This window comes from Chelonia mydas, chromosome 1, assembly GCF_015237465.2.
Source record: "Chelonia mydas isolate rCheMyd1 chromosome 1, rCheMyd1.pri.v2, whole genome shotgun sequence".
Taxonomy (NCBI): Eukaryota; Metazoa; Chordata; order Testudines; family Cheloniidae; genus Chelonia; species Chelonia mydas.
In genome coordinates, this window is record NC_057849.1 from 202615521 (window position 1) to 202627787 (window position 12267).

At 44.1% G+C, this 12267-nt stretch overlaps 1 protein-coding gene across 3 annotated transcripts in view; it reads right to left on the minus strand.

Moving 5' to 3' along the window:
• Window positions 1-1197: 1197 nt before the first annotated feature.
• Window positions 1198-12267, minus strand: part of POLQ (DNA polymerase theta) — a 131870-nt gene continuing 120800 nt past the window's right edge. For 2 of the 3 annotated variants that reach the window (XM_043538750.1, XM_043538751.1), the window contains one exon: window positions 1198-2459. In XM_043538750.1, the coding sequence (XP_043394685.1) occupies window positions 2346-2459 (114 nt within the window). In that variant the 3' untranslated portion in view covers window positions 1198-2345. The remainder of the gene's footprint in view (window positions 2460-12267) is intronic. The other variant, XM_037909805.2, reaches the window with a different exon arrangement.

Genomic DNA, 12267 nt, shown 5'->3' on the forward strand with positions numbered 1-12267 from the left:
AGGGAGGGCAGGTTCCACTGAAGAACCAAGTGCTGGTGCTTAACTCTCTGCAGTAGAATGGAACAAAAGAAGCTTTTCGCCCCAGGGATGAGCAATTTCTCTATCCTTTGATGGCACTGTGAATAGCAATGAGCTGACACACACAGACCCGGAGAGAATTAACCAAGATACATCTATGCTGCAATAAAAGACCTGTGGCATAGCTGTGGCTGGACTGGGTCAACTGACTCAGGCTCACAGGGCTTGGGCTGCAAGGATAAAAGTTGCAGTGCAGTCATTCAAATTTGGGCAGAAGCCCAAGCTCTGAGACCCAGCCCCTCCCAAGGTTTCAGAGTCCACGCACCTGCCTGAGCATCTTTTTTAGCCCTGCAGCCTGAGTCAATTGACCCGGGCCCTGAGATTTGGTGCCAAGGATTTTTTATTGCAGTGTGGACATACCCTTAGGGGAAACTGAAGACTTCAGTCAGCCTTGCAAGAGCAGAACAGAACATGAACCAGAATAGGCTAGAATGGCAAGTTTTGTGGACACTGTTCTCCTTGTCTCATAACACACCAGGGAACAGTCAATGAAATTAAACGGCAGCAAATTGGAGACCAGACATTTATATGGATAACAAGAATTCCAAAGTTATAATAGTTAATGCTCACATGATATTTTGTAAGGGAGATGATAACCTCATGCTTCAAAGGTTTAAACCAAATGTCTAACATTTAGGGATTAGGACCTAATGTGAGGTTCTAACCCCTTCCTCTGAAGCAGCTGGTGCTGGTAGCTACCAGAGACAGGAGACTGTCCAAGATGGACCTCAGGACTGCTCCAGTATCACAATTCCTATGTTCCTAGAAAAAATATTCTACCTGTTTATCATAGAATCATAGAGGTTAGGTCAGAAGGGACCATTATGATCTAGTCTGACCTCCTGCACAATGCAGGCCATGGAATCTCACCCACCAACTCCTCTAAGAAACCCCTAACTTATGTCTGAGCTATTGAAGTCTTCAAATCGTGGTTTAAAGACTTCAAGGTGCAGAGAATCCTCCAGCAAGTGACCCGAGGCCCATGCTGCAGAGGAAGGCGAAAAACCCCCCAGGGCCTCTGCCAATCTGCCCTGGGGGAAAATTCCTTCCCTATCCCAAATATGGCAATCTGCTAAACTCTGAGCATGTGGGCAAGACTCACCAGCCAGACACCCAGGAAAGAATTCTCTGTAGTAACTCAGATCCCACCCCATCTAAACATCCTAAGTGAAATGAAGATGTTATCACAGACGTGAAAGGTGAAATCTAGACAATCTCCAGTCCAGGTTGATCAGTAGTAATTGTATTAAAGTAGGGGAAAGATTGGTATCTAAGGCTGAGTCATTTACAGCAAGAAGTCAGCTACTGTTTAAATGACTCATCAACATGACAGACCCCAAAATGCACGTACTGGGAAAGTTGCTTCTTCTGGTCACCCGGCTCCAGATTTTCCCCAGGTAAGGTTTTTATTTTTTTGCCTTTTTTTTTTTTTAAATTGAGCATTGCAGATTAGGACTTTTCAAGGATGTTTTGTTTTTATACAAAAACACCACCACCCTCTGAGGGTCAATTCTAAGATGAACGGCATGGGGGCAACAGGGATACAACAAACCTATGACTTCCTTAAAATATTAAGGCCCTAGCAGGCTAACAGTGTTCCTTCTAGCGAAGAGAATTCTCTGCTCTGGCTTACGCACACCATGAGGCAATGTTCTACTCATAAAACACAACCTGTTTGTAAAATCATTTCCACACTTTAATACCATCTCCAAAAATGTTGCCATCACATGAGGACAACAGCAGGGCTCAAAGTGTTGAACATGCACAAAGTCTGTCATTAAATACAAATACAGTGACATCCTATTTCTTCTCTGTACACAGCTCTGCAGGAACACTTCCTGAGTAACTTATGTTTTATTATATTAAAAGGTCCATTTAATTTCAGATGCAGTAAATTCATTAGGTTTGGGTTTTTTAAAATCTATAGCCTTAATTTACATATTTTAACAGGAATTCATTTAAATATTAGCATTTAGAAATTAATAACTGTAAACTGTAAACATTCCTTGCTTGCCATCTGACCTCACAGAGAAGTCTGCCTGGGGGAATTCATACAACACTTCCAAAACACATTTAAGAAGCCAGTCTGTAACATGCTTAGTAAAAAGAAAGGCACCAATTAGCTACCAACTTGCTGGATTTATAATAAGTGTGCTGGATAATAAGTGTGCAGTTAATAATGTCTCCACCTGTGCGTAAGTTGGCACCTGCCTTGTAGAGTCCATGGAGCATGAAGCCTCATCATCTGAGAGGGTCTTGTTTCATGCTCACAACTCCAGCTCCTGCAGGTCTCCCCAGCTAGGCCCAATTTTCACTTTAACATTCAGCTTCACTGAGAGTTTTATGGCATTTTCCATCTCGTATTTGACAATCTGAGCTACCTGAAAGGAAACAAACAAGGTTAGAAGTTTCAATGCACCGTTGAGGGACCTAGAGCCACACACTTCAGATGCTCCATTTCATCATCATTAGTTTGGCAAGTCAGGGGCTTGGAGCTTTCCACTGTGTTTGTGTGTTTGGATAGGTTCTCCATTGACAGGAGTCTGACTGAATGTTTCAAGTATGATTAAGATATATGAAAGGAGAGACTCCGGAAAGTATTAATACATTTTCTTAAGGAGCTGCATACACTGGAGACCTATCTTCCTGCTTCAGCCAGAAACAGATTCTACCAAACACTCTTCCCAAAACATGCAAATGAGAGAGGTTAAAGCAAATCATTTGAGGAGCTACATAAACGGAGAAACACAAAGCAAGGATCCCCAGGAATAAAGAGCTCATTGTGTCAGTACAAGAGGTACTCTACAAGAGACAGTTACAAGCAACTGGGAAAACAATTTTACCAAAATTATCCCAATGGAATGTCATAATACCCATAATCACAATAAAAACAATCACACAGATATGTAACATACTGAAAGAGGTATTACAACACGTACTATACTGTACGAATGTCAACTTTTTCTTCTAAAAATCTAAGCCAGCCAGAGTTCTTCCTAAATTAACCCAGAACTTCAGTATTATCTCCCCGCTTGCCTGACTGATCTCCCCAATGTAAGCTTTTAAAATTTTCAGACTTTTCAGGCTCAAATGGACCTGTGTCCCACAAAAATTTCTATTCTCCATTCAGTGTATGCTATTGATATCAGAAACGTGAATCATGACATTGAGGGTACAGAAAATACATAGTGAAGAAATAAACCCCATGTTATAGCAAGCTGCTTTAATATATCTAGCTTGACAAAACAAGGGGTAAGATGTGTGCTGAACATAGAAGTCTGCACTGTAGATGTCTGAAGATCTGTATGATGGTAATCTTAGTGAGGGAAAGGAATTGTTTAGTGCAATACATAGGGATGTAACTAGGAGCACTGGCATGATATTAAGAAATAAAATAGGAAAAATACTCAATATCAGGGAAAGTGCCCCGGGAGAGATACTGGGCTGTAGGACTGTCTCTCCAGGGAAGTAGTGAAAGCCATATCCCTTGGAACTTTTAAAGAGTTTGATGAAACAGAAGAGTGTCCTGTGAGGAGCAATCCTGCATTGACCCTAGGAAGAACCACCAGATTTGATCTGATCAGCAAATTCTAAAACCCTGACAACTCCTAGTGCCTCTGGAGGGGAAGTGGAGCACCCCCAGCCCTGCTTACTTGTAATCTGCTTACACATCAACAATGGCATTACAAGTAAGGAATCTGCTTCCGTTTAGGGGTGAGTGTGACAACAGATTCTCATTCCTGGAGAACCAAATCTTCCAAGGATGTCTCTCTAGCCCAGCAGATCATCATCTCATGGACACCTTCCCTCCCATTCGCCATCATTCAACATACAGCGATTGCTTTCATGGAATAGCATCATTAGGAAAACGTTCATTTATACACGTAATTATTAGCCATAGATGCCCTGATGACATTTATGCTATCAGCATACTCTGAACCCTGCCTTTTCTGAATGGTGAGGGAGAGTAGAGAATATTTGGAACTCCCATCTAGCAGATAGTCAGCACCTCCTTTGATACAGGGAACCTGCCACACAAATTGAAGCACGCAATAATCCAGCGAGGGACAAACTTTTCACTCCGCACTTTCAATCTCCCTTTTCTAAGCAAGCTAACTGAGTTAACAAGCTAGTTAAACACAGTATTCAGTGTCACCTGTAGGGATCCATACCCTGGCCCTGGATCCTTCTCAATCAGGCTTCAGGGCAGGACACCCCTGGTGGCTCTGGTGAGAATTCTCTTTTTGTCCATACTCACCAGATGGGCCTCTGAGCATTTGATTCTTTTGGTCACCAAATATTTCTGTTCTGCCTCCAAGAGGCTGCAGGAGTGAAGGGGAAACACCCTGAAATGTCTCAGGCCCTTCCTCTCAGACAGAACCCACAGAGTTGATATGGACAACTACTTTCCACTTCCAAAGACCTGAGCTGTGGAGTCCTGCAAGGGTCAGTCTTCTCCCCATATTATTCAAAGTGAGCTTGTCTTCAGTACAGTGTTAACTCAGGATCTTATTTGGATGTTGCCCCACCCCAGCTCCCATCTACACACAAAAAACTTTCGCCTGACCATGGTGGTGCTTTCAACCAGGGCTAGGTGGCCTGTCCTGGGCAACAGGTTAACATCTGAGCGAGGCTTGCACTCGGGCTGGTAATCTGTCCACTTTGGAGAGTAGATACAGGTTAAACTACTCGAGTGCTGATAGTCCTCCAGAGCCTTCCCACAATTCTCTCTGTGTGCCCATAAGAATAGACAAGTTCTCCCACAATTCATTGGGAAGGAATCTTAGCTTATGGAAGTGCTAAGATGATGAGGTTATTCACCTTGTACAGTAACTGCGGTTCTTTGAGGTGTGTCCCCTTCTGGGTGTTCCACTTAAGGAGTCCTTGACTGGAGCTTTTCCGTTAGCAGTGTCTGTTCGGCCTGCGCATGCTCCCTGTGTCTCCTCAGGCCAGACAGCGAAGCTATATAGGGGTGTGCAGGCGAACTGCCCTGAGTTCCAACAGATTCATTTGGAGATTGGTTTCCTAGTTGTCCATCTGCCTTGAGTCAAAAGGGCATTGAGGTGGGCTTCCCCTCCCAGCAGCAATGTGTCTGTTGTTAAAGTTACCGATGAAGCTGGGTGACAGAAAGGAATGCCTGCAAAGATGTTGAGTTGATCTTTCTACCAGTCTAGGCAGTTCCTCACTTGTAGACGAACCATCACCTATCTCTCCAAGGTGTGTCTGACTGGAAAATAGGTCGTTTTGAATCAACACTGGAAGCAGCGGAGGTCCATCTTTGAGTGATCGATCACAAAGGTGCAAGCTACCATGTGCCCCAGGAGGTGAAGACCGTTCCTTATTGTGGTCTTAGGGCTCTGAATTGCCTGTAACAGACTTGACAAAGTTACGAATCCCAGGGAAAGTTGGCCTTGGATGTCGTCAAGTCTAAAGATGCCTCTACAAACTGTCTTTTGTACAGGGGTTAACATGGATTTTTTTACATTCAGCTGAAGACCCAACTCCTGGAAAAGAGCAAGGGCTGTCTGGGTGGAGGATAGCACCGCTTTGTAGGAACGGCCTTTGAGTGGCCAGTTGTCGAGGTATGGAAAGACTGGGATTGTTTCTTGTCAGGGATAAGCAGCCACTGGGGGCTGATGAAAAGCTGAAGGAAGCACTTGGTATTGGAAATGATTCTGACCTATAGTGAAGCGCACATATTTCCAGGGCGATGGATATATTGTTTTATGAAAATAGGCATCTTGTAGGTCGAGGACAGAAAACTAATCCCCTTTCTCCAGTGAAGAAATGATAACTGCTAGAGTCATCATGCTGGACTTTTGAGACTTTACGAACTTATTTAGAAGCCTTAGATCCAAGTTCAGTCTCCACCCTCCATCCTTCTTTGGCACAAGGATATATTTTGAGTAAAACCCTTTTCCCCTGTGATGAGAAGGGACTGGCTCTATTGCTCCTAACGGAGGGAGAGAGTTCAACTTCTTGTCTCAGTAAAAACTGAGGGATCCCTGAAAAGGGATGGGAAAGAGGGTGAAAGGGAGGGGAGGACGTAAAATGGATGATACAGTCCAACATTATGACCTCGGTGACCCATTCGTCTGTAGCGATCTGCCTCCAAGCATCCTGGAAATGAGAAAGGTGGTCTCAAAAGGGAATGGGGTGGGCAAATGGATGCAGCTGTAAAACCAGAAACGTGGAAGGATTTGAACCCTTGATTGACCAGTCAAAACTATTGCTTTGAAGATGACTGGGTGGTCTTCGAGGGTGGGTGAGCAGCCCTCTTTCTCTGAAATGTACGTCTTTTCCTGGGGGGTTCAGTAGATCTATAGAATCCAGAAATGGAGCAGGATGCGATCTCTGGGCAGTCTATAACCTACTAACCCTTCTTTATTTGTAGATGTATATATACATCCAGGGATTGTTCAATAGCCCTAGAGTCCTTCAGTATGTTCAAGGACTTAAGATTTTTTCCAAAGACCACAGATAAGATCAAAGTGGAGGTCCTCAGCAGTGTTCTGGAATTCTCTTGAACACCCCAAGAGCTGGAGCCGTGACTCCCTGCACATAACTGCCACTGTGGAGGTGGACCTGGCAGCAGTGCTTGAAGAGCAGTTCTGGACAATAATTTGCCCTCTGAAATGATGAATTGGAATTGCTCCATATGTTCCTGCGACAGATGTTCAATAAAGGCAGTAAACCTACTACAATTAGAAAAATTATATTTGGCCTTGACCACCTGACAGTTTGTGATCCTGAACTGTAGGATTGCTGACTAGTGGAACTTCCTCCAAAGAGATCTAGTTTCTTTTGGTCTTTGTCATACGGGATAGACTTGGAAAAGTGTTGCTTACCCCACTCATTTACCACATCCACCACCAGGGAGTTAGGTGGAGGGTTGGGGAACAAAAAATGTGACTCTGTAGGGGAAACATAATACTTCTTATCTGCCTGCTTACCTGTCGGCAGAACAGTAGCAGGCATCTGCTACCCTGTCTTATCTGGATCTAGGAGCACCTCATTAATGGGTAACACAACTCTGGAGCGTGTTGCTGACTGCAGAATATCCAGCAGTTTGTGCTATGAGTTCTTGAGCTCTTCAAGTGGAATCTGAAGAGCGTCAGCTACCCTTTTCATGAGGTCTTGAAATTGCTGAAAATTGTGGGCCATGGAAAGTGGCAGAGGCATAATCAACTCATTTGGAAACAAGGATGAAATAAGTTTTTGAGGGCTGATCTTTATCGGCCCTGACCTCCTGCTCCTCCTACGTCTCCTCCTGCGTGAGAGCTGGCTGGGGAGGAGAGGATTGTAATACTCTAGCCTCCCTATGAGACAGTGCTAGTGATCTGGCAAATTGCTGCTGACAAGCAGTCCAGGGGTCCCAGGATGGCCACTGGGGGGCGCATATAGGAGTAGGGGTGGGATTCAGGGTTGGTTCCACCACCTTGATGATGAGCATGATATTCCCTGTGATTGTTAAAAAACAGATTTCTGAAAGGACATGTCGGAGAACGCTGAACAAAAATGGAAGAGACCAACTGGAAGTCTCCTTCATCCTCTTCAATATCATCCAATGGGTACCAAAGAACAGTGGAGATCTGGAAATTGGAATCTTGGTATAGATGCTCAGTATCCATGAAGAGTGGGTACTCTGATTTGTCCATTACAAACAGGTCCTTTGCGTAACTGAACCCGTGTGGCCATTATTAACAGATGGAGCCTCTCTGCAGTAAAGGCAGCATTTAAAACCTGGTAAGCCAAGCAAACCCTGACAGGAAAATAAGGCTCCCTGAGGAGGGAGACAGAGAGGAACAAAACAATTCTCTCACTAATAATCTCTACTTAACACACTAATTATCACTCACAACTAACTAACCCTAAAAACAACTATAGGAAAGCAGAAACAGGATAGCTCAGGCATGCTCAAGGTGTACACGCTAGGCCTCTGTCTCAGGCCAAGGCAGTTGAGAAAGAGCTGAGGGCAGTTCACCCGGGCACCCCTACCGAGCCTCAATGTCCAGCACAAGGAGACACAAGGAGAATACGCAGGCAAAATGGATAATGCTAAGGGAAAATCTCTGATCAAGGACTCAAGAGGCGCGCGCACACACATGAAGTAGAGGCCCGATAGGAACACTACTCAAAGAACCACCATGGGATGTGGCTGCAGAAATCCTAGCTCCTCACATGAATGAGTGGAGCACCAGTGTGGATACAGTCAAGTACGGCTTTGCTGTAGGGCCGCTAGTACCTGGGTGCCGATCACCTGAATTAACTCTGCATGGAAGACACACCCTGAATGAAGAAGTTGTTGGGATAGCTGGTGAGGCAACATGGGCAATGCACTAGGAGCACAGACAACACCAAGCTCTCAGTTGCCTTTATGTCAATCAAACAGCATCACTCCCTAACTTTCTCAATGACTAGCCAAAATTCTCCCCTGGATAAAGACCAGCTGGCTAAAGCTTGAGGTGATTCCATTAGGAAAAGGGAAGTAGCTTGAAGAACTTGTCTCCTCTTTAACATCCCCAACTGTCAATGGCATCTGCCCTCTGAGGATTAAACTAGCCCCGACAGCTTCATGGTCCTTTTGGACTTCTCATTGTTAGTGGATGACCAAAGAGCTATGTCAACAAAAACCATCCACATCTATTTGTGACTGTCCAGAAGTTTGCACACCCTCTTATCAGACACAGACTTGGCCACAGTGAAGCACACATTCCTAACTTCCTGGTCTGGTAATTGTAATTTATATTTATATTTAGGAATAAGCCATATACCCTGAAAAACCTCTTTGGTATAAATTGCTGCAGCCTTTCAGTTTAGCAACACAACTCACCATGAACAAACCACCCTAGTGCTTTGACCTCAGTGTGATGGCTGTGGAGCTGCCATATAATAACCTAAGAATACTGAGATGAAACACTGTATATGACCTGCTCAGTAATGGGAATTTACTGTACATTGGGTTATAAGACTTTCCTGCAGGAATGCATTGACCTAGCCTAATAGGGGACTATAGGAAAAATGAGCAGGAAAGCAACAAAATGGATCCAGATAAGGAACCTCCACACAAAACACTTGGGGGACAATTACAAGAAAATGGGGGAACTGTTAGCCTTGAGGAACCTGTATCCTGTCTCCAACAAAGATATAAGACTTGTTTTGCCAGGCAGGGAGCTCAGAGATCAAAGGACACTAAACAAGAGAGGAAGGGTGGGGGTCAATTATCAAGGGCTGTCCAAGGGGACAGGCTCACACAGAGAGAGAGAGAGAGAGAGAGACTCTGAATAGAGCCTGAAGAAATTGGGCCTTCCTCACATCCAGGGAATAGTAAGCCTTAGGGAGAAACAGGTACACATAGATACAGGATTACTGTTGTAAGATCTGTTTTTCCCAAATGCTTTTGTTCTAAATAATAATTTGCTTTAAGAATGCTGTTTGGTCATTGGGTATCACTGTCAGAACTCTAGGAGAGAAATTAACTGCAAGTACTGAACCCAAGTCAGGTCTGCTGAGATAATCACAAGTGACTGCAGCCTAGGACCTGGTTGGTGAGTGGGAGAATGGCTTGATTCCACACCAAGTCAGGTGATGACTAGAGGTCAGAAGGGGTGCATCTGAAGAGACAAGGAGGGTGGTCACAGGTGCAGTAAGTCTGGTAACTGTGACACACTGCACGGGCTCCACACTGACTACAGAGTCCAATTCATGGTCTCTGTCCTGATATTCAAAGCCCTCCCCAGTTTTGGCCCTAGATACCTGAGAAATTGCCTCTCCCGCTGACCATGACCTCCAGTGACTGCTATGTTCCAGCAGAATGATGAAGGTGTTGACCACTGTGGAAAGCTCATGAGCACAGGGGGCAAAACTTCCACAAGCACTGAACTTAAACTGAAAGAAAAGGAGTACTTGTGGCACCTTAGAGACTAACCAATTTATTTGAGCATGAGCTTTCGTGAGCTACAGCTCACTTCATCTGATGAAGTGAGCTGTAGCTCACGAAAGCTCATGCTCAAATAAATTGGTTAGTCTCTAAGGTGCCACAAGTACTCCTTTTCCTTTTGCGAATACAGTCTAACACGGCTGTTACTCTGAAACCTGAACTTAAACTAGAGAGCTCGCCATTTGCAGAACTAAGTCCTTCTCCCTCTCACATGCACAAATGACAACCCGATAAATGAATCGCATGTTTGCCCTACAGACTGGGAAGGGGAATAGAGAAAGCAAGAGATTATCATTGCTTCTTATCTGAAATACTTGGAAGGTGCTCAGATACTATGGTGACTAGGGACATATAAATACATAGACAGGTTAGACGGATATTTTTAGTTGTTTTTGAATGCACTTTAGCAGCTGGAAATAAATTAGAGCTAGCATTATGCATGTAACCGGGCTAATTCTCCACAGACCAAAACTGCTGTAGCAGCCAAAAAACAATATGTTTTACATAATGCTAAAACCTCTACATGAGGCACCAGTAGAGAAGAGAAACTTTTCTCTGATCCAATTTGGAGACTAAAATGTTCCGTGTTTTTCTAAAAGATATGTTCTAGTTCAACAAGTCGTCCCAGGGCCTGTGGGCGGTCAACCATCTCACTCGCCCCAAAAAACAATCCAAAACATAGAAACATGCCTTCAAAATGAATATAAAGGGAAGAGGGAAAAGGTGATCACTCAGCTGGAAACAGATTCTGTAACATTAGTTAGCTAAATCTGGAGTAGAAATGCAAGACTGATTGCAGGCAATGATACCGTGTGCAAATACGTAGAGGATTCTAAGCGTCTGCACAGAAAGTCTATAGGATGGAAACAGTTCTGAGGCAGGCTACAGAAGCTGATATTACTTCTATCTTAAGGTGACCATGAAGTTGCAGGCCTGTTAAATAACAACAAAGGATGCATCAGAAAACATATTTGGCCATAGTTCTTTTGGAGACAGCATGACATATTGATCCAGTGTCAAAGCACGGAAGACTGGATAGTCTAAAGGAACTTTAGTCCGCTTCAGATTGAAACATTGGAACCTTTTCATATCAGTCTTAAGGAGAAAGTCTGCTCTGGAATGGAGATGTAAATGTGGAGAAAACTACTGACAGGATGCAGAAGGTGGAATTCTGACTCCTATGGAAGGAATTTGGGAATTTTTTTTTAAATACCAGCCTATCTTTAAAAACTTAGTTTTAAAAAATGGTTGGACCAGTCAACTACCATCTGAAACTCTCTCAGTCGGGGAGTTGATGTCTACCACCAGAAATATGGCCTCCTTTTAGGAACGTGAACCCACAGAATTAACAAAGTTGAAGAAGAGGTCCCAGAAGCTGGTCTACCTTCAATGCATTCGTGGAAAGCCAAATAGAAGAGGTGAACTCTAAGGGACGATGGCTCATACAAGTGAAGAACAAAACCAAACAGCTTTCATGTGGGGTGCAGGAAGGGATCCACATCAGACTTTTTCACAGCAGGACACCTTGCAATCTGAACTGGTATCCCATTCTGTCAAACTCCTTCCAGGCAGCTAAAAAGGCTGCACTTGCTTAAAAACACCATATTCTTGATTTGGAGTCACAGCTTATATGGAAAGGGATCTCAGAGCAGGATGTCAAGAGGTGTCCCTGTTCTGTGTGATGTGATGTAGTGAGACACTCTGGGAATAGCCACTGGTAGTCCTAAGTGGTGTTGAGAACCTTATTTGCCAGTGGTGGACCATTAAGATAATGGAATGTTTCTGCTTTGAGCAGGGGGTTGGACTAGATGACTTCCTGAGGTCCCTTCCAACCCTGATATTCTAGGATTCTATGAATCTTTATTTATATCTCCTCAACTTAATCAGAACGAGAAGTAATAGGATAGGAAAGATGCATGTAAACTTCTTCTAACCAGTAGTGAATGGAGATGTCATCCTCCAACACAGCCTTCACTTGACACTTTGTGCAGAAGAGCATTTGGTGCTCACTGGAGAGAAGAGGAGAACAGATCTCTCTCTCGGGCATGCCCCACTTTAGAAAGATCTCATCTGCTTCTCCTTGATCCAGAAACCACACCTGTGAGCCTATTACCAATTGGCTTAGCCTGCTTGCCAAACGGTATGCAAGGTACATAGCCTTTCATCATACTCGAGGGGAGACAAAACCGTAAGAGCTGAGTCACTAGAGGTTTTGCAGTATCCCATCCAGGAGTCAAAGATAGAGGAGT